This window comes from Meleagris gallopavo, chromosome 17 (genome assembly GCF_000146605.3).
Source record: "Meleagris gallopavo isolate NT-WF06-2002-E0010 breed Aviagen turkey brand Nicholas breeding stock chromosome 17, Turkey_5.1, whole genome shotgun sequence".
In the NCBI taxonomy this organism is placed as follows: domain Eukaryota; kingdom Metazoa; phylum Chordata; class Aves; order Galliformes; family Phasianidae; genus Meleagris; species Meleagris gallopavo.
Window position 1 is genome coordinate 7,491,585 of NC_015027.2, and position 21,876 is coordinate 7,513,460.

The 21,876-nt window shown below is 42.2% G+C and overlaps 1 protein-coding gene across 1 annotated transcript in view; it reads right to left on the reverse strand.

Moving 5' to 3' along the window:
* Positions 1-1,002: 1,002 nt before the first annotated feature.
* BCR (BCR activator of RhoGEF and GTPase) overlaps positions 1,003-21,876 on the reverse strand; it is a 55,467-nt gene continuing 34,593 nt past the window's right edge. The window contains exons 17-23 of the mRNA XM_019621087.2: positions 13,570-13,629; positions 13,339-13,448; positions 12,491-12,630; positions 10,918-11,052; positions 10,199-10,304; positions 9,032-9,194; positions 1,003-8,319 (exon numbers count right to left, since the gene is read on the reverse strand). Of these exons, the coding sequence (XP_019476632.2) occupies positions 8,230-8,319; positions 9,032-9,194; positions 10,199-10,304; positions 10,918-11,052; positions 12,491-12,630; positions 13,339-13,448; positions 13,570-13,629 (804 nt within the window). The 3' untranslated portion in view covers positions 1,003-8,229. The remainder of the gene's footprint in view (positions 8,320-9,031; positions 9,195-10,198; positions 10,305-10,917; positions 11,053-12,490; positions 12,631-13,338; positions 13,449-13,569; positions 13,630-21,876) is intronic.

Consider the following 21,876-nt stretch of genomic DNA (forward strand, 5'->3'; position numbering starts at 1 on the left):
GCCGTGGGGGCGCGTGCGCTCTGGCGCCGCGCGCGCTCCTATTGGTGGGCCGGGCTCGGCTCGTGCCTCGCAGCACCTGAGGGAGCGGCTGTAACGGCTGTGGTCCTCAACAGAGCGGCTGTTCGCTGCCCGGTGCTGCAGCGCAGCTTGCTTGATTACCTTTGCAGGGAAACGTTTCTTACATATTTATGGGATCAGGTTGCGATGAAGGTGTCATTCCCCATCTTTCCGCGCTGGCAGGGGTTCTCCTGGAAAATGGAGGCACTGCTCAGCAGGGGTCTTTGTGAAGGGGGGAGCGGCTGGGAGCACCGAGCGGGGCGTGAGGGGAGAGCTGAGCCAGGGCGAGCAGGGCAGGCTGAGCAGAGGCCGTGATCAGGAGGCAGCCCTGCGTATCCTGATCCAGTGCAGTGCACGTCTGCTTGTTCAGCGAGAGCCATTTTATAGAAGGACTCTAAGAAAGCAAATTTGAAGCTGTATTATACAGATCCAGTGGGGAAGAAGTGTTAGTAATGCCCATCGAGTTCCCTTGGGAGAACTTGATTTAAATAAGTGATTCCATTTGCACCTTGATTGCTACAAAACACTAATTTAATGCAATATTTAGAGAGGCCAAAGCTGATTTCATAATAAATTAGTGATGGAAAGGTGTGAGGGGTGAGGCTGGCTGCATCAGTAAAGTAATAATCCTGGTAAGGGATCAAAGGGATGAAACACCTGATAATGTTAATTATATACCTGGTAATGCAGCACTTTGCCCAGCTATTTCCCTGCCTTCCATGCTGTTCCTGTATATCACAGTTGCTTTAATTCAGTAATGGCCTTCTGCTAGCCTGTAGATTTCACTGAAGTAATACAGCTTTTGCCTTGCAAAACATGAAGTAGCTCTAATTTTGAAGGAGTAGTAGTAGTAACTTCCAGACCTTTGGCAATCTCAAACACAATTCACACACCGAGTTTAATGTACGCCCAGTTTTTAATTAAATAAGACCCAAAGAACCCTGATGAACAGATACAGGAGATTTTATTTAACACTGTGTACAAAGAAAGGCTACAAATGCCTTAGACTTTTTTCCCCCAAATACAGTTTTTGTATCCCTTTCATACCTCTTATCTCAGAAAATTAAAAAAAAAATAAAATCCTGAATGATTATTTTCCCCCTCTTTTCCATTTTTCATCACATGGGCCTAAACTGAGAGATATTTAGCAGTCGTTTCAACACCTTTCAGTATTAAGCTATTAGGGTTGGTTTTCTTTGCAAAAACAGCACTGAGATACTGAAGCACTGACAGCAGTATGAAATGTCAAAAACAGACTCTGTAACACGGTGGAGTTAAAACAACGCCAATAGTATTAGTTCTGAAGAAACCCCAAATTATCCAAGCAATAGCAAGTTGTTTTTCTTCTACACCTGATAAATTATCACTAATTATATAATTTAATTGTATTTATATTTAAATAGTCTTACTACCTCCTTTCACTGGCATTCTTAATGGATTATAAACACATGTAATAGAGATAAGAACAAACTACACAACCAATATAGCCAAGAGAAGGCTTTGTTTTGCTCTCGTTGCTTTTTGCTAGACAGACACAGAAAGGACAATACGTCACATGTGACCTTCCATGAGATCGCACTTAACTTCACCGTACCACTGTGGTGCTCTTTGTCATCCAGCATTAATTCTTTACCCTCTTTTTGCTGCCTTGGATAGTACCTAGTCACTTTTAGTGCTGATAGCCCACCTCTGTAAAAGATCTGACCTTGTGTATCTGGGATTCCAAATTACTGAGCGACTTGCAGAAGTTTTTGTATGTTACTATGGAGCTCAAGATTTCTCCTAGGCTGTGAGAAGCAGTGAGGAAGAGATCAGAGTGGATGCATTAGAAGAGGCTCTTGTGAAGAACCTTTCTGCCATGTCAGCAGTCAGCATTTTCATTATATTATTGCTGTGTTTGAAGGAGTTTTAATATTTAGCTCAGTTTTCAGCTATTTCCATAATCCCATAATGGTTATAGAAGTCCTCTTCCAAAACATGACTAAAATGGAAGAAATTTGAGCTGGCCTATTTATATTGGCGGTTGATAATTCAATTAGGCACTATAAAGGAGAGACGGGATGGGTCTGACCCCATAATTGCTTTCTGGGCTTTGCCTGACCAGGGAAAACGTGAGCCTCTAAGGAACGAGGCCATCTGCTCACTGGTGGGCTCTTCCCATTGTGGTTCTTTGGCCATCTGTGGGAAGCAGCTATGTTCTCTTTCCAGGCAGGAAGCTCTTCTGTATACAAGCATGCTCTTCCCTATATCCACAGGGATATAAACTGGTCCTGCAGTAGAAATCACTCTGCAGATAAATGGTTGATCTGTAGAATGCCTTGAAATCTCAGAACATCTTGTCACTGCAATAATTACACAAACACAAGCCCTAGCAGAAAATCCAAAAAGAATTCTCTGTTCTGATGAATCATTTCAATGAGATGACTTGAGCATGACTGCAATTAAGGCAGAGCAGTAAAACAAATATTTTTTCTAGGCTTGGGCACTCTGTAATAATATTCATTCCCAAGTATGCTTGAACAGGCAAAAAAATAGAACATATCTTACTTGCAAAACAAGCCTGCACAAGCCCGGAGTATTAACACTACCTGGTCCACTCTACCAGAAAGCTGGAAATATTCCAGCCATCTCCAGGAATAGCCCTGCTATAAACTCATTTCTACTGTACAGGATGATGTGGTTTCCGATAGAAAAGGAGAGGGTCTCTTAGTGAAAGAGGAGACTTGACAGTAGAAAGTAAAAAGTAAAATGACGTGGCAACTATTTGCATAGGTCACCTGCATGCTTTTACAGTGGTGTCCTCCAATTCTACCATAGGGTGGCAGAATCAACAGTGCAGGCCCTTGAATAGTTTTCTTATTCTTGCATTAGCATGTTTGCTTGACCCAGGCCTAAATCTAGCCACCTGCTCATGGCAGGAGAATCGAGATAATGCATACGCTCCGTTTGCTTTGGCCCTACTGTTTCCACCATTCAATCACTGCTGGGTGTTGTGGTATTCTATCCTTGCAGCTCAGAAGCAGCCTCTTCCAGCGTAAGCTGTATCCTAACCTCCTGGTTCCATTTTTCTTTGCAGTAGTGTTTCACCTTTGGTTTAACACACTCTGGTGCTCTGTTGCCATAGAGGAAAAAAAATGTACAGAGCATGTGATAAGCTTTGCTTTCTTGGCACTGAACTGTGAAGTTTCAGTAGTGAGAAAGGGTTGCAGCACATCAGCACTGGGAGGCTGCAGCAGCTGAATTCCTGGCATTCCTAAATTAATGTTTATTTACTGACAAGGCAGTCAGTTATTGAGGCCACAGGTCTTCTTCTGTAACTTGAAAGAAGAGCTTCTGCTTTGTACAGTTCCAGATCATCTTATCAGAGTGATTCCTAATTGTTTTTGGTTGTTTTTTTTTGTTTGTTTGTTTGTTTGTTTTCAATTTATGTCATCTTTCTTCCCTAAGACTTTGGTAACAAATAATAATTAGCTGTGGGTACCTTCTTCAATCAGCAGTCCTTTCTTGATTTTAAGGAAGATCCACGTACTTTTATCTACCCAGAGAAAACTTTCATGGAATGCATACGGGCATCCACTTAATTCTGGCTGAGAATGGAAGATTGCTAATATTAACTGTAAGGCTCTGTGATCTCAGCTGCAAGAACCCTGTGTTAAAGGAAGTGGATGGTATCAGAGTGATTTTTCAGACAGCACTACAAAGGAACGTTAGCAAAGCTTACAAAGAAAAACATACCCGGACTAAATAAAAACGTAAGGAGGAACAAGTAAGTGACTGACTTGCCAACTACTCCAAATTTTAATTATTCTGAACATATTTACTTCCTTTTTCAGATTTTTCTGCAAGGAACAGAAGCAAATCCCTTAAATCTAGCGTGAATGTATTGGTCTTCTATTAGTGCAAGTTTATATCTTTTTGAATTGAAGAGAGAAAGAGCAGAGGCTTTTCTTAAACATCTCCCACTTCTTCCTAACATTGCCATGGTAAGAATGCCACATCTGACAGCACTGCCTCAGCAGAACAAGCCCTGAAAACAAAGGAGTCATCAACCAGTGAGGAACCAGAGAGGGTTGCTTTTTTCTCCATCAGATTTTAAGTATCTCTGAAAGCCATGTTGGTCAATTTACATTTTGTACACACTTCAAGGAACGGTACATTAAGAGAAATGAATAAGTTGTCATGCCTTCCAGTGTTACAGTGGGTGACAGGCAAACTTAGAGATCCACGTATGCTTTACAGAACAGTACATCCGTTTAAATAAACTCATATAAAACTAACTCAACGGTGAAACACAATTTTAAACAGGTAAAATGAATAAGCTGTGAAAATACTGCAGCTTCCATCAAACACGAGGTTCTACCACCTCGTGGCCAACACAACACATTGCAGTTCTGCTTCATCTGCCCGCTGACAGCCTTAATACGAGCAATGGAAAGTTGGAATCAAGGTGGGCAGTTGGCATCAGCAAATACAGTCAGTGCACAGCTGTATTTTGCCCTTAGCTGATATATAAAAAAAAATAGCATTAGAATATAGCCTGCAATAGCTTGGCTGCTACCTCAACTTGCTTAAAATTGTGCAAGGATAAAGAACACCAGCAGCATTTCAATGGATGTGTTTCAGTTTAATTTCAACCTCCTCCCATGAAAAGCACACACAAAACAAAGCTGAGAACGATCTAGTGCTATTTACTTCTTGCCCATCATTAAAACCTTTTCCCTTATTTTGCTTTACTTTTTAATTAAAGAAAAAAAAAAAAACTAAAATCAGTGATTAAAAAAAAAAAAAGAATTTTAGAATAGTTTCTAAATGCCAAGTAACTTATGTTCCTTTCTCAAACTGGAGGTACAGTCTGTCCTAACGACCTGCAGTATTTCTGCTGAAGCTGTTAATGTTTCAGCTGCACCTAGCTGAAAGCTGCTTCTTTAGAAATTTCTTTCCAATGCAATAGAAACAGAAAGAACACAAACTCTCAGTGCAGTTTTAAAGGGTAATTTTTGGCTAGTTTGTTCTTATGTTGTCTATATTGTATACTGTATATTTTCTTACAGGAAATGGAGAAGTTAGGTCTTCTGACACAGCTCTTAAATCACAAGACCTTCTGTAAAGCCACGTTTTTACAAATCCCTTTATGTTTTAAGTGTGATAAGGCTTATTAAAAACACAACAAAGTTTTTAAAAAACCCACACCCACAACGTCCCTTGGAAAAGAATACAAAAGCCTTTTGGAAATGCTTCATTTCTGAACACAAACGTCTATCTGAAGAAAAACTTACATTGCAAAAGTAACAGAAATTCAAAAAATCAATTCTCATATTTCAAATCAGTCCATGATTTCATCATTAGCAGAAACATCCGCTGTTTTTTCCAGCCCAAAATTACCAGCTTTGGGGAAAACATACTCAACAGAAATAATTAATGGGTTACGTTAAATTACCTTTTTTTTCCCTGATCCACATGCCTGCATGTTAGATTACGTTACATTAGACTGAGCATTGTAATTGAGAGACTAAAGCAACAACCTGTAACAGTAACCAAAGCAAAAGCCATTTCTCATAGTTACACGCCATACATCAGTAACTTAATATTAATTTCCTATATAAATAAAAATAAAAAATTGGGTAAAAGTAAATTGGCACAGTCATTATGGTATTGCTTTCCAGTTTCAACACTGCAAAGAGCAGCCACAGATTCTGAACACAGAAAGGAAAGGGCTCTGTCACCCAACCATCTCCTGCACTTTGCTTCTGCTGTTGGTTTGTGGGGCTTTTTTTCTTTCCAATGCAGTCAGCAGCAGTGCCACTGCCTCAGATGCACCACACAACAGCTTGGAATGGGCAGGTGTGCAGCTAGCAGGACAAGGATTGTTATGGAACTGCTATGTGGAAATAAGAACAAATACGTAAAACCAAAACCACAGTGTGGTTTACTGGTCTGCCTGACTTAAGCCGAAAGTTTTCAAGATTGTGACTAATTTTTACCTTCAAAAAAGGCAGAAATAAATATAAAAAATGCTAAGCCTTCAAGTTTTCTTGCCTTCGTCCCCTCCCTCCCCCCAAAAGCACCTCCTACTATAAACATGTTTTCTGTTTTCCAGATTCAGAAGTCGGAATGTAATGGAAATACATATAAGAGAGAAGGAATTTCTAGTTGTACATTACATTACAAAGAGGTTTGCTCCCAGACCTAAGAAGGGAGGGATACTAAGCAATATTAAATTCCTAGAAGGATCCTTACATAGCATGCAAAATGTTGATATACTCACAAAATCGGAATTTCTATTTTTTTCCTTTTTGAATTTGTAACTTCACAGTACAATATTTTCTAATATTATGCGGCAGTCAAAATTACATTGACTACAAAATCATTTCCCTTCCATTATTTTTTTCTCTCTCCATTTGTTTGAAAGACTCCTTTGTTGGTGGTTTTTTATATATATTTTTGTAACTGAGAGACTGCAGATCACTCATCAGAAAACATAAAATTCAGCATCACGGGGCTGCTTTCTCTGTGGCATTTCTCCTCAAATGATGTTGGCAACCCAACTGCACCAATCAAGATCTGTCCTTCCCTCCCTTTCTCCATGCTGATTCCTCCCCTTGTCTTCATGCTGCACTTTTCTTCTTGCCTGGACGATGGATGGTTGCCACCAAACGGATGCTGCATAACTGGGTATGAAGCAAATGGGGCTGGAGTTGTTAATGAAAATGGAGTAATTCCCACCTCTCCCAGGACGTTTGGCACAGCTGCTTCATAGCCAGAACACTTTGCTCTGGATGCCAGCAATTAGATTATGCTTTCAGTTCTCTAGACAAACACTGCTGTCCTTTACACCTGTGTAACCCCCATGGCTCTGACCAAGTTAGGCAGGAAGATACCAGCCTAGTATTTAGTGAGACCTGCTGTACTGCTCCGTGTGGTTCCACAGAAATCCCTTCACTGCTCTTACTTAAAACAGGCCTGACATTTCTGAAGAGTACACATGCATGCTACTGGCTAGGCTGTCCATAAAGTACATCCTGACATATTTATCAAAGCATCTATCAGAAGATGACTCTCCTAGAAGCAATCATGTACAAAGCCTCCAAAATTCAAGTATATATCTATATATTAAAAAAAAAAAGATGTTCTGATAGGAGTAACCAGCCAGGCAACCCGATAACCACTAATAATTTGTTTTGTCCACAAATGCTTCAATTATTTTTGCAGTGTTAACATCTTTTCTTTGGAGTGTTGGGAATTAACAGCCTTCCCAATTAATTTTCATTAAGTTTGGCAGAGTCTAAGGAATTTAGCAATCCTCTCTGAATAGTATTGCTCCTGCTTTTATATGCAAACAACCAACGGATCACAAAGCACTGACTCAAACCGTCCCTGCCTCTCTTTAATTTGCTATATTTGTTTGTAGTGAAAATCATTGAGTCTGGGCCCTTCAACACCCCCACCCCCCAAAAAATCCACGCCATCAGAAGTGCAATATAGGCAAGAGCACAGCATCTCCTTGTATAAACATTTGCAGGAGAAGGGGTGGGCAAGACAAATAAAAAAGTTTAAGTTGTATGCAAAACTGTTTCACTTCTTTAGAACCCTGTTCAAATCAGGACTTCAATTTCAGAGGAGGGTATCTTAGATCCCAGACCCTTCCCTTCTCTCCTCTTCTTGCAAAGCAATGCTATTTTTGTAGCCTAGAACAGTACTTTAAAAACAGCAGTTATTAAAGACACAGTTGTGATAGATCCTTTAACTCCCTCTCACCCAAAAAAGGGCATCCTATCAAGTGGTCCGTTAGAAATCTTGACGTTTCTTTATGACAAATCCATAAAATGAGGAATACCTTCCATCACATTCCCAACAAGAATAACAGCCACACTTTGTGGTGCATTTGTTCAAGTGTCTATTGCTCCTTCTAGTGGAGATTCTGCACAGCTCCACCTCCACTTCGATTCTCATTCTCCTGATCAAAAGTAGGTATTTTTCTACCTTCTCTTCAGCCTGCCACTGGTTAACAAACAGCAGAAGCACTGAGGGCCATAATTCCCCAGAACAGGAACAGGCCAGAAATGTCTGAAGAAACACCAGTCTTCCTTTTTTCAAGAGTGGCAGATTTATGCCAAGAACAGGTTGGGTTTGTGGTGTGGTTTTTTTTTGGAGTCCTGTTGGCATCACAGACATCTACACCTCTGTGGAAAAGAGAATGCTTTGCCTCTTGCTGTCTGGGGTAGGGATGGTCTCCAGCTGCAGGAAGTACAGAAGGACTTGAACCTGGAAAGAGAAAGAAATAGGTAAAAATAAAGCCTTGTTAACTCCTTGTCATGCTGGCTGTTTTGCAGCTGGCAGACGTGATTGCATTGCTCTGCATAGGAATTTCTTTGCACTTACTATTTTAATACAGTGCATAATATCAGGAGGAATATTAAAAATTCCAATGCTTTGGAGGCACTTTTCAGCTTCAAGGATAGCAAAGTGTTGATGTTCCACTTTGTTGAAAAAATTTGATCTACAATTTGCTGTCACTCAATAAAGGAAGAACAAAACAGCATGATGAGCTAACACAGCCTCTAGGTTCCTCTAGTTGTCTGCACTACCTTAAGAAGGCTGCAAGGGCAAAAGAAATCTGAATCTAGCAAGGATTATTGAGCATTGTGGAAAAACAGTCCTTTTATCCTAGGCTAGTAATACAGCACTAAAAAAGCCTTGAGACAGCTCTCCAAAACCTTACTGAGCACAAAGAATGCAGGATGTGTGCATATCGACTTTTTTCAAGCTCTATTAGTACAGATACAAACTGAACTATCTGAAGAAATACAGTTCTGTAAACAGAGTCAAAAATATCTGTGCTGGGAGGTGAAAGTCATTTATGTTTCTCAAAGCTGCTATGAAAACAAAGGAGGAAAGCTGAACAAGGCCTTGCTAGATGACTACAGTTTCCCAGCTACTGCCTTTAAATGATTCAATAGTACATTTTGGATTTTACCTGGGACATGACTTCTAGTGACCAGCTATCAGTCATTGTTATAGGCTGGGTTGGGTTGGCAGGGATTTTACTGTCCTTCTCTGAAGGTCTGAGCAGCGTTGGTCCAAAGACAGTTGCAAGATTATGCAGGGACATCTTGTTAATGCTTTCCCTCTCAGCAACCCTGCGAGAAGAAATGACAAGTTGGATCTTCGTAAATATCTGAGTTTGGAAATGTCCTTCCGCAAGAAACCATAATTAATCCTTTAATACAAAATTTAGGTACAGACACTGAAGCAAGCACTCTCTCCATGCGTCCCCAAATTGACTGTATACATAAACAATACCTTGACCTGACAGCTACAATCTTAGGTACTCTGCAAACCCTTGTTTGAGAAAGGGGCTGCTGATCGTTTGGTCAGGCAGAAGTGAGGCAGAAATAAAGGAATGGTTTTCATCCTAGTTTCAGAAATGAGAAACTGAGGCACGCAGGTTAAAACATTTACCAAAGGGCACAAGAGTCTGTAACAAAAACAAGCCCAGATTTCCTGGATTTTAATCCAGAACCTCAGTCACAAGATCGTCTTTGATCTCTACACTGACAGTCTCTGGTATGTACACATGTAAATTAAAATACTGTGCATGTATTAAACAAGTTTATTGTATCAAACACATGGAAATATTTTTTCACTGTTGCAACCATACTGCAAAAACAGACAAGATCAGAAAGACCAGTCTAAACAAGGAGCTGACAACTCCAGTTAGAAGTGTAAAACTGGAATTTTTAAAGATGTGTTATGTCAGATTGCAACACCTTTTGAGACAGCACTGACAGGTCTTTAAACACAGACAAAGTTTCACAATTAATACTGAAACTTTTCCTGATGCAGGTGCAGTTTTGTGGAGGTATTGCAGCAGGAATTTGCATTTGCACTAGATAAGTCCTGAGACTTTTGCCACCTCTTTCCTTCAGTTCTAACCCTCTCAGTTTCAGTGAGAACGCAATTTGGGATTCAGTGCTTTACTAAATGAGCATGAAGCAATAGTTATCTGATGAGCATCCACATCAAATCAGCAAATGCTTCTTCATTTGCCTGATTCTGCATGTGCTCAGGAGAAGAAGGCTCCTTTTTTCAAAATAATGATGCTTTACACATTAAATAAGTAACTAAAGGATTCAAACATTACCTTTTTAAATGGTCCAAAAGGAAAAGGAATGTGACAAGGTTGGGTTCTGGAAGTGATAACAATAGATTCAACATACAGCTTTCCTTTGCAACGGGATCTGAAAGTGCTGCAAGACAAAAAAAATAATAAAACATCACCACAGGCAGTAAATTAGAAATTGACTGAACTGTATAATGTCCCAAACCAACAAATATGGTTGGTCCTGAATGGTCTGTAATTGCATCATATTTTGGAAGGCCAGGCAGACATAAATGCCTCACTGTTAGTTTTTTTCTTGATTTCTTGGAAGGATAGAGAACACTTTTCCCTCTAGCAGTTCAAGTGCTTGCAGATGTCAAATCATTAGGATGTTTTCCCCTTCATTAAATATAACAAGGTATACCTCTCTCCAAAGAGGACTTCCCTGGAAGACCGAATGGGCAAACAACAAGCACAAACTCAGCAGGTAGGCTGTCATGCTATTCTTTGCCTGCCCTTCAGAAACTTGGACGTTTTCTGCTTACAAAAAATCATGGCATTTGCTCATCCTCAGACTTTCAGCAAGATGATGTCATTCCAAAGCTAATTTCTGAGATTCATTCCACTTCCCTTACAGCTTGCTTCAAGCTTCTGTCCAACATTATAAATACAGGTCTATATTGCTTTAGGAGCAGCCTCCTAAAGAAGAGCATCTTTAACACAGATCCACGTCATCAAGAGTTATTTTTGCTACTACCCACCAATGCCCTCTGCAAAGTTGGGGTACAGCTCATCTGTAAAGAGAGGTTCAGGCAGCTCTCGGAAGTACAGCTTCAATGTGCCTGCAATAGCATTAACATCCATCTCGCTCATCATCACTGACACATCTTTGTTATCTGAAAGAGAGAAGAAGGGAAGAAGGGTTAATAAATTGGTAGCCTTGCAATTCAGTTTTTGATTGCTTTGATTCCTTGTTTACCTACTGTCTTTGTCCAAATAGCTGAGAGTTTTCCTGTTTACATTTCTCTCAGTTAAATGACAACTGAGAAATGTTGCACGAATGGCTGCAGTTTCCAGTTTTAAATCAACTAGAAGGAAGTTCACACTATCCATGGTTCCTTCTGCTCTGCCAGCAATGCAGGCCTGATCTGGAAAAAGCCCTGCATGACTGCATTTATATGCATTTCAACTTTTTCTTAATGACCACATTGGTTATTCCAGTTCCCTGCCTCAAACAGCTTAGAATAAGACTCTGAGGCTGTCCAACTCCCCACTGAGTGCAGCTAAAGTACACAGGCAATTCAGGGCTCACATTTCAGTCTTGTAACTCTTAAATAACACAGTAGTAAGTAACAGTCTTTTGTTTACTTTTAAGTACAACAGAACCACCTCCTTCCCTGAAAACAAACATCAACCAGCAGAGCCATTGCTGGCTTAGCAGAAAATATCATTTAATGCAAACGAAAAAAAAGTTGTTTTTCAAAATATGAAACACCTTTACTTGCATTACTGAGGATTCACAAATGCTTTTGGTAGTTCAGGGGGACAGAAAGGAAAATAGAAGAATGAAGAAATGCCACACACACAAAAAAAGAGCTCAAGAGGTCCTTTGGTTATCAGGTGGATGCTGAAAGTATGGCAGAAATTTCATTTTCCACAGCACAGCAGTCTGGAGATGTTTAATCTGCTGAGTTTGGATGTCTTTTGGGGATATGTATGTCATTCCTTTAAATACAGCATCACTAGGGAACACTGTTCTGTACAAGATCAAGGAAGACTTTAAAATATTGGTCAAAATTAACTGAATTTACAATCTGCACACAGCAGTCTAGCCACACAGTCAAGAAAAGAGCCCTGACCATCCATCTTCTGATTGGTAAACCACCTCTTCTTCCTAATCAACCACTGAATTGCTCCATTTATTTTTTGCTTGCTTCCTTTCACAAAACATTCTCAAACAATTCCAAGGACTTCTGATAGTTTGGAGGCAGCAGTGAGGGAAACTGCGGCTTCTGGTTGCTGCTTCCCCTGAGGAAGCTGCCTGCTATGCACAGAGTCTTGGCAAGGCCTGCACACCAGCCATGTCATGTCTGCTGGGAGGAATAACAGACGTGTTATTTGGTACGGGGATCTATTCCATCGTAGGTCTTGGGTTGCATCTGTGGCTGAGGAATATGAATAAAACATGCAGCCAGTTTAAAATGATTCTCCTTGAATGAGAATCTCTCTTAATGTTTCTAGGGGAACGTAAGATTAAAAATAGCACAGCCATCTGACAGGGAGCTCACACAGGTTCTCACAGTTAGGAGGAAAACATCAGGCACAAATACTTACTGACATCAAAGGCTGCTTTCAAAGCCTGGATGTCGGTTGCGACCCCAGAGACGCGGTAGATGCCCACCTCCTCCATTCCACGGCGCTCTATCTCCTCCACGCACTGGCGCACTATGTAAGGCACCTTTGATCTCTCCCTCCTTAACAAAGGAAGACAGAAGAGTTCAGCAGAGCTCATGCCCTCAATTCTTGCTACCCCAGCCAGACAGGCGGGCTAAAATCACCCTGTCATTTTGCAGCAGCCCTGAGCACTAAGGCTTCTAGCCAGCTCCTACTGCCCCCTGCGTCTGCTGCCCTGCAGAGGTAATCAGAGCATTCCCAAACTATCCTTGGATACACAGCAACACTGCTGCTTTTAAATTAATGCATTTCCAAAATGAGGAAACACTATGCTTCCCAAAGCATGTAACAGAACAAACAGGTTTCTTCTGGTAAACAATTCATGACAAAAGATCAGGGGTTCAAATAATACAACAGGATCCAAAGAACTTGAACATTTCTGGTTATGGAAAGGAAATAACACTCTTTAGTGGCTCTGGAACTTTGTGGCCAAGCCAGCTAACAGCAAAGTAAAAGGGCAAGGGGCATTTCCGGAACTCTGAGAAGCGACATGCTGGAAGTGGACACCCAAAGTTTCCAAGCCTGTATGCATGTTGGTTTTTTTTCCCATGCAAAAATGAAGCTCACAAAATGTACACCACCTTTCTGCAGCAACAGCCATCTGCACTGCTACCCGAATGGAGCAGACTGTATTAAGAAATCCCTCAGTGGGATTTAGACAGGTGCAACCCACTGGCTAATTGGCTTTCTCAAAAAGCAATGGGGAGAAATTCAACCCATCCACTCACTTGGTGACAATAGCAATCTTGACCCCAAAGACCCCCGTCTGTTTTCGTGATGGCATCCTCTTCAGGCTGAACTCTCGACTGGTAAACTTCACCGACAGCTTCACTTCAACCTGATCAGAAGAGAGCAGGTGTTATATTTCAAACATTTTCTTCCCTGCTTTATTCTGCAATGAACAGCAAAGACATAAACCACATCAGAGGTGTGGAAGCAGTGCTGTTTGCTGTACTTACTCCATTCATTGAGATGACTGTGCGTTGCCAGTCTTTGTCCTGTAGTGTCTGTGGGTCCAGCTGAAAAACATGGAAATGACCCATGAGCCAAGAACAAACTTGGGAGAAATCAGCTAGTCTGAAAGGCTTTTGTGAGTAAGCAAAGCTCCATCGCTTTCAATGCATTATTTCATTCCCATAGGAAAGCACACATCCCAAGGTTTCCCAAATTTTGGGTAACACGACACATACTGTGCCATTCTCCAACCTGGGATAATGATGACAACTCACTCATATAGACAATCCAGCAACATGCGTGCAGCCTCTGCTCAACAGCAAAGCCTCGACAAGAAGCCTCAACAAGGAAAATCAGTATTTGAAAGCTAAGAACCTCACATTCCATGGAAAGGGAAACTGCAGTTATTGCTGTAGAACATCAGGCACAAGAACAGCAGGCCAAATTTGCCCTGTCTCGCAGGGCCGGGAGTCCAAAAAGAGGAGGAAAATTTTCTGAAAATAGACTGATTTGAAACAGATCTCTCTCTTTCTCAAAGAGCTGCAAGTTCCAAGCACGTAAGTCAGAGAAGGTCTCCTTTGTTCTCTAATTTCTTGCCTAAAAGAGGCTTTGAAATTAATTTTCAAAATTCAGAAGTAAGAATTGGGAATCTTTGCGTATGTGTACACAGGAAATCTCTTGTCTGGAGATGCATGCCTGCTTGCATGCTCTACTTCAGTTTGGGAAGCCTCCTGATAGCTTCAATAGTCAAAAAAGTTAATTATATGTAAGCACTGAAACATTCAAAGCTGAATAATCAAGGCTATGGGTTTTTCTATCAGTTCTCTTGTACTGCAAAGCAGAACTTTTATATAATTTCTGTAAGATCAAAATAAGCACAAAATCCATCCATAACATCTGCTCTAAAAACCAAGAGCAACTGCAGAGTTTTGTTTCCTTTTTAAAAAAAAAACACCGTTTTTTGTTTTTGTTTTTTCCCCCCACTAAGTGTAATTCTACCTGATCTGCCCAGGCTCACAGTATGATGATCACAGGAATGTCAGACAGACACACGTTCAAAAAACCACACCTTCCAGTGGACAAAGACAGACCTCCCTGTTAAGCTCTTATTTTTCCATTCTGGAGTAATTTGTAAGCTTCAGGCATTTACAAACATTGATTATTATTAATTCATCACAGGGAAAGAATCACTTTGCTGCTTCTGCACAAGCGTGAAGGAAAGCTAAGTCTGCTACATCACAAGAAGGAGGCAGCAAAACTCATAAGCAACATGGGAGGGAGAGACCATGGCTGCTGAAGTGCAGTTCCTGCAAGAGCAGTTCCTCCCGCAGTACCATAAAACTTCCAAATGCGTGGCAGAAAACAGATGCTGCAATCTGGTCTCAAGTGGGGAAAGTGGACTGCAGTTTGCCACGGACTGCTGCGGTTGGATGAGTGCAAAATTACTGTGCTGAAATAGAAAGCCAGGCTTGAGAACTTCATAGCTGTTGGCTACAAAGCCAATGGCTTTCCAGGAAGGACTACATTCTGCTGAATTCAAAAGACACAACGACCCTACAGTGAGACAAAGGAATAGAAATGGAACATGATCTACACAGAGATAGGTGACTTTGAACAAATGAAACCTGTATCAGGATCTGACAGTGAAGGAACCCAGTTAAAAAGGAGAAAGTTGGTTCAAAAACCATGGAAAGCTGTCCCACTGGGAACTGCATATTACTTTTAATTTCATCTTGTGCACAGTCAGGAAGAACACCTGGCTGCTACTCTCTGCTACTGCAAGAATTCACTAACTAAAATCAGGTTCAGAAGCAAAGCCCCAAGTCCCATTTTCAGCTTTGCTTGATTTCTTTTGAGTGAACAGTTGTGAGGTTGGGGAGCAGCTGACTCAAGTACTCAAACATCACCCGGCAACTCCAGTGCTAGCTGAAAGAGTTCAAAACCAGCTGATTTTGCTGACACTTAGCTCAAACTACACTGACAAAATACAGAAAAGACCTTCCTGCACGAGGACTTCCATCAGCAACCTGCACCAGCAAAAGCAAACAGACTTCAGTGCCTCCTAAGGCAGCTTTGTGGCACTTGGCTCTTGAGCACCTGAGACACTGTATGCTCACAAGGAGGCAGCTGCACCACACTCTGTGTTTTGAATTCACTCTTATCTGCAAAGAAAAAGACACCAGGGCTATTTCTGCAGTACAGTTCCTCCCTCTCACAAAACTCCACGCAAAAGCAGACTTCTCCGCCAGGCAGAAATAAATGTGGAAACAGTGGCACCTGCTGTATGTTCTGGGAGCTCTTACACACCATCATGCTCACGCTCCAAGCCATCAGTAAATTAACCTAGAACTGCTGTCAGGCACACACACGGCACTTCCCCCGGCCCCCTGCCACGCTCCCTGCAAAAGACAACAAGCAGAAAGAAGTTTCTCCCTGCTTACTCACACTGTGGAGACCCCAAGAAGGAACAGATGAGCAAGTCAGGCCAACCTTGTCTCTGCGCACTTTGTTACAGATGTGATCCCACAGATCCCACAGCGGGGTGCTGCCTGCACACAGGCGCCTTCCTGCCGCATCGGACCGGTTCCTGTAGGTGTAATTGTGGCAGAAATTCCTGAAGACCCCTTGTAAGGAATAGTCAGTAACTAACAGCTCCCACATTTTGGGACTGCAGAAAGGACCAAGAGGCCAATGGGCAGAGGTGCTTTGCTGCAGCACTTCAGCAAACCCGAATAACAGACTGTTTGCCAAGAGGGTTTGCTTTTAACTCTGGCGGAACAGATCCGCCCCCGGCTGTGTGCCTGGCCAAGGTCCCTGCAAGTTGGCCAGAACCTGAGTTGTTCTCCCCTGAATTTCCGTGATGGAAGTTTGGTTTCTAGCGAACTGCATTCTTTCCCAGAATCAAGAGGAAACCATTTCTGAAGTGTTTGGTTTCCTATGAACAAACAACTATGCTTAGTATTCCTGAAAACTTGACCTTCAGCTGTCTACAAAGCTGCCGGCAGGGCTCTGCTGGTAGAGGCTGCCACAGCTAGCCCTCCAAGCTGGAAACGGTTTTCTATCTGCTTGTAGAATGGAGTCACTGAGAGCGTTATTTGTAGCAGGGAGTACTTATGATTGCAGGGAAAAGAGGGTTTAGAAATGTGCAAAACAGTTAAAGGAGAACTCTAGCACGGCCCAGTTCGTTTAAGCGAGCAGGTATTACCAGTTCTGCTTGGGTTATGGCTACAAAACTCCTACCGCTGTGCAAAACAAAAGCAAGTAAATAGACATTAGAAAGTGTGAGTCCAAGTCCTACTCCATCTCCTCAGTGATTGCCACACAGGGAGAACCAGCAAAAGCAGTGCTCTGGAGTTGGGAGCTCACAGAGACTCTTCCTTGCTGGATAGAAATGGGGACTGAGCAAGGACTGCTGGTGCACCAATTGCTGCCTATGCTCCTCTGTCTCTGAGCTCTGTTGTAGGGCTGGAGGGACCCTGTGCTCCCCACCTGCTGTTTGACTGTTGGTAGAGAACAGCTTGTACTGAATGGAGGAGTGTGGAGGGGGGTCAGGCTGACCTGAGCCAACCCTGCACAAATCATTGGCTACAACAACAAAAAATGAATCCAAGGTGCTTTTTAAATAACCAAGTCAAGTAGATGAAAACTAATAAAAGAGCAAAGTTTGAATAAGTTCTCGACAGTACTGAAGCAGGAAGTTAGGTTTAACAGTTTGACAAAATCACAGTAGGAAATAATAGTGTCAGTGGGAAGCAGAAAACATCATTTACACCTTGAGCAAGCTTTTAGTCACAGACCCTGCAGTGGAGCAACCATCTGAGACCAGCAAGAGCAACACAGGGAAAGGGCAGCAGGAGCAGGCAGGTTACAAAGCAGACTGATGACAAAGAGTTAGTGAGTGTGATGCTCCAGCACAGAGAGTGGCCTGTGACATATGGGGTCGTGCTGTCTTTTGGCCTGATTTGGAGATCAGTGACCTGGAAGAAGGAGCACTGAGTAGAAGAATGCAATCTACAGAGAGAGAGCCAAAAGGAGGCTGCTCTGAGTGAGCACAGAGCCCTCAAGTCACCAGCCCAAGGAGCACTGAGGCACTGTGAAATGGCTGCCTCTGCATTAATGCGACAGTGAAATGTACTGCACCTCTTAACATTTCCTCCAACTGGTTACTGGGTTTGAGTGACAAAAGGACCCATCCCATCCCCACCGAAAGCATGAAAGGCTAAGAGCCTGATGGGCTTTTTTGCACAGCCCCCACTGGAAGTGCATGCATAAACAAACCGGGTTGTGCTCCCCCAGCACCTCCAGGCCTCTTGTGGCCCACTTCTTTGGCATTGGCAGTGGCAAGCTACATCCCTAAATTCACTAATGAATCAAGCAAATGCTTTTCTGTATCCTGCACAAAACACAAGAGAACAAAGCAGCTTGGCACCGCGGGGATTTCTGAGTGCAAGGTTCTGGTGCTCGTAGCAAATTAGCGATGAATTAAGGCACACAATTAGTGTACAGAAGTCAGCAGAGGCTGAGCGTGCAGAACACAAAGTGGCAGGGACCAGGAGAAAGGCAAACTGAGGACACTGGTCAATAGCAAATGCAGGGCAGGCACTAAGCCGTCCGTGCTTTGTCTTAAGAAATCACCACAGAGAGTTTGCTGATTTTTGTCCCCAGAAGAGGAAAGAAAACATACAGAAAGTGGAAAAAACAAAGAAGCATCAGCAGAAGTGAAATGTCTGGGAGCAGTGACTGAGGCAGCCTTAGTGTTAGTGTGCTTTATGTTATTTATTTGCATTACTTCCTCCCTTTATTAAATCACCCTGGCAACTTCACACTCCATCAGTTTTTAAGTGTAACTGATGTGTCATACGTGTTGTCAGAGTCTCACTGGTGCTGGAAACTCCCAGTCCAGCCATAACCCCATTTTTCTCCAAGCCCGCTGCTGACATGTTAATCTTTGCCACCATCACCCCTTAGACATGACCCACTGGCTCTTCACTTCCACCCTGTTTTCATTGCTGGGGTACTGTTCTGCATGACCAAACTGTTTAAAGGAACTCAAGCGTGTAAAAGGTTTTCTGAGTTGCTACTTGGGAGGTACTGCGTGCAACAATCTGTTTTACATGGAAAACAAACCTTGATGTCTGTGAAATAGCCATGTGCACTGCTATGAGACATCCCAGATAATTAAGCAGATAAGAGTGATCGTTCTGCATGGCAACAGAGGAATGATGGTGCGTTGCTACCACTGAATGACTGCTGGAAAGTCACATCCTCCCTGACTTTCCAGCGCTGCTGTGAGGGAGAGCAGTTTGCCGGAGCTGATCATGCAGTAAAAAGAAAAAATAATAACAAAGTGGTGTATCTAGGAGGCACCAACTGGAGGAGATGGATCACAGGATGAAGCATCAGTTTGCTCAGGCAGCCTGTTCCAAAGGATATATGTGCTCGCTTGCATGCACAGTCTCATGACCAAACAAAAGGCAGCTACACTCAAAATGTGGGGAAATGCTGGCCACACAAAGTGTAAACCTCAAAGAGTGAAAGTGCCATTCAAGTGCCAAAGACAGATTGCAAGGTAACAACAGAAAGAAAAAATACAGTTCAAAATGAGAGACAAACCGAGCCTAAAACTGAGCTCCCCTTCACGCTTCCTGCTGCAAAATATATCTGTCCATTTCTTCCCTTACCAAACTCCTCACCAACCTCAGATTCACACTGGCACCTTCTCCCTGCATTTCTCAATGCCTAAGGTGTAACAGAAGCCTCCCCCATGTGTACAACCAGTGCTGTGCTCTCAGGTCTCGTGAGGATTTCAATTTGTACCTGCACAGGAGATTCTCCCACATCAAAACTTTGCAGTTTTACTTTTTTTGAGGCTTGCAGATTGGCAAGCCACAAAGCTCTTGCTCGTGGCTATAAAAACAAGGAAATAAAATATTCCATAGGAAGAGAAAACATGAGCAATGGGAGCTATTAAAGTCACTGCCCATTCCTGGAAGCTTGTGACCACATGGACCAATTTCCAGTCTTCCTTCCTCCTGTGTTGTTATGCAATGGAGAGATTTAATAAACATTTCACAGCCTGGTCTCCTTGATTCATTGTCTTCCTCTCTGCAGCACCGAGAATGTGGTGAGTCAGGAATCCCAGCAGGAAGAAGCTGCAGATTTACAATAATACATACATGGCTTGAGATCACATTACTATTTAACCAACACAGATTTTTCCCTGTTTTTATCAACTAGAGGATGCAGACACGACTCCTGACATTCCCAGACTTCTTAACTATGGGGAATTTTGGAAAAACTCACCCAACTTTACAGATGTTGCCTTTAGACAAGACAGATTTTGGCTGAATAATAACGACAACAACAACAAGACCTGCATAGACTAGAAACTCCAAAGTAAACAAAACTTTTGAAAGAGAAATGAGTGTAAAACCAATGATAGGAAAAAAAAAATGCTGACAGCATGAACACAGCTAACCTTCAGCCATAGACACTGACTTTATTTTGATATTATAATCTCTTTGTAGAGAGAAATCTTTGGAGGTTGGATTTAAAATTAGAACAAGATAAAATCCTTCAGTAATTCTTATCAACCCAAAATCTCACCAGACCCTCTTATGACTTAGGTTTGTTGTTACTCAACAGTGTTAACAAGCTGCGTGATGAAACAGAAATCACTGAGAATTGAGGATGTTCAGAAAGGTCACAAAGAGTCCTTAAAAACTGCAATGGGGATTTACCAAAAATGAGAGCTTTTGTGTTTGCTTTTTGTGATAAAACACAGCACAAATTCATGTATTACCCAAAACATTCCTGTTGATTTTTTTTTAAGCTTTCCAAGCTGTTTAGATTTCTCTAAAAGAATCAAGTGATTGAATTCAAGTGCCACCAACAAATATTAATACTTATTAACTTCATGTAAGATGTTATAATGCAACATACACATCCTGTGCATAAAAACACCTACTCCTGTGGGGAAAAAATGTCAAAAAAAATCAAATCTTATACATTTTTTTTTTTAACTATGTAACACATTTGAAGATTTTGGAAGGTCAGTGATTCCATGCTTCTCCAATGAGAGCACACAAATCTCCAGGGCATTTCAAGGCTGAAAGCTTGCTCTTTTGTACTTGCTCAGATCCACAAAAAATCAGCCTTTGTCAGCAGGAGGGACACACAGATCTCTGCTTGGCCTGAGAGTCACGTTCTACTAGCATTTATTGATTTGTATGTACATTATCTTCCAAACACCCAGCGTTCATTTGGTGACAAAGCTTTCCCTGAAAATAGTATGGGAGCTTCAGGGCTGCGATGTTAGGGGGGGGAGGGAGGACAATGGGCCTCATCAGCCTCATTTAGAGAGGAAACCCTTCTAGAGTAACAGTAAGATATGATCCTGCAAGCTGCCCACAATCAGAGCTGCTTCTGAAATGCCACGCATGGCCTTGGCCTGTGTGATTATCACTCACATCCTGGAGAAAGCGATCATCCAAGAAGTGGCAAAGACCTAAAGGTAAATGAAGGTGAGCCAATCCTATTTTTCTGCACACAAGAAAGGAAAAGCTACCTGGGCAGGGTACAACAGTCCAATGTAAAGAATGCATCCTCAGAGCAAACGTTTAAACAGCTCCCTAAAGCTGTGCACAGACAGTACAACAATCTGGAGGAAGCGTAGGAACACGTGTTCACTATGACAGCACTCACTGAGGAGCCTGATTTCTCCTGCATGGAGCTTTAGTTCTCTATCACACAGCAGCTCCTGGAGAGCAGCACCCACCTGCAATCATCCCCTTCCCTGCTATATTTGCTACACAAAGTGCCCACACTGATTCACAGTGGTGGAATAGTTCAAAAAACCCATTTATCTCAGATGCAGTCTGTTGTCATGGGCAGTAAACTTTGGACATGGCAGTTATCAGGACAATAACCCTGTCCTCCAAGGCCCTGCTAGCACATCAATCAACTTCCAGCACACAGGGAAGGAGGGAAGGCAGTGTTCTTCTGCATAGTATTTTCACTGCTTCCTCTTTTGTCTCAACAGTACCCAGGGCTCACTGCAGCTTCTGTATTCTCTGCTGGAAGTGTTGAAATTAACAGGGAAATCAAGAGATCAGAACCTAATTTTTTCTGAAAAAGCATCTTTTCTAATAAGGGCACTGAAGTAAGCAAGGGAGACAAGGCAAGAAGGAAAAGGCTGCTGACTTCCCACTTGTGTTTCTCACTGTCTGGAGGAAAACTCCCAGTGTTGAGACAATCAGAAGGCAGGAAAAAAGCTCTCTGGGATGCTCCAGGATTAAAAAAAACCTGTCATG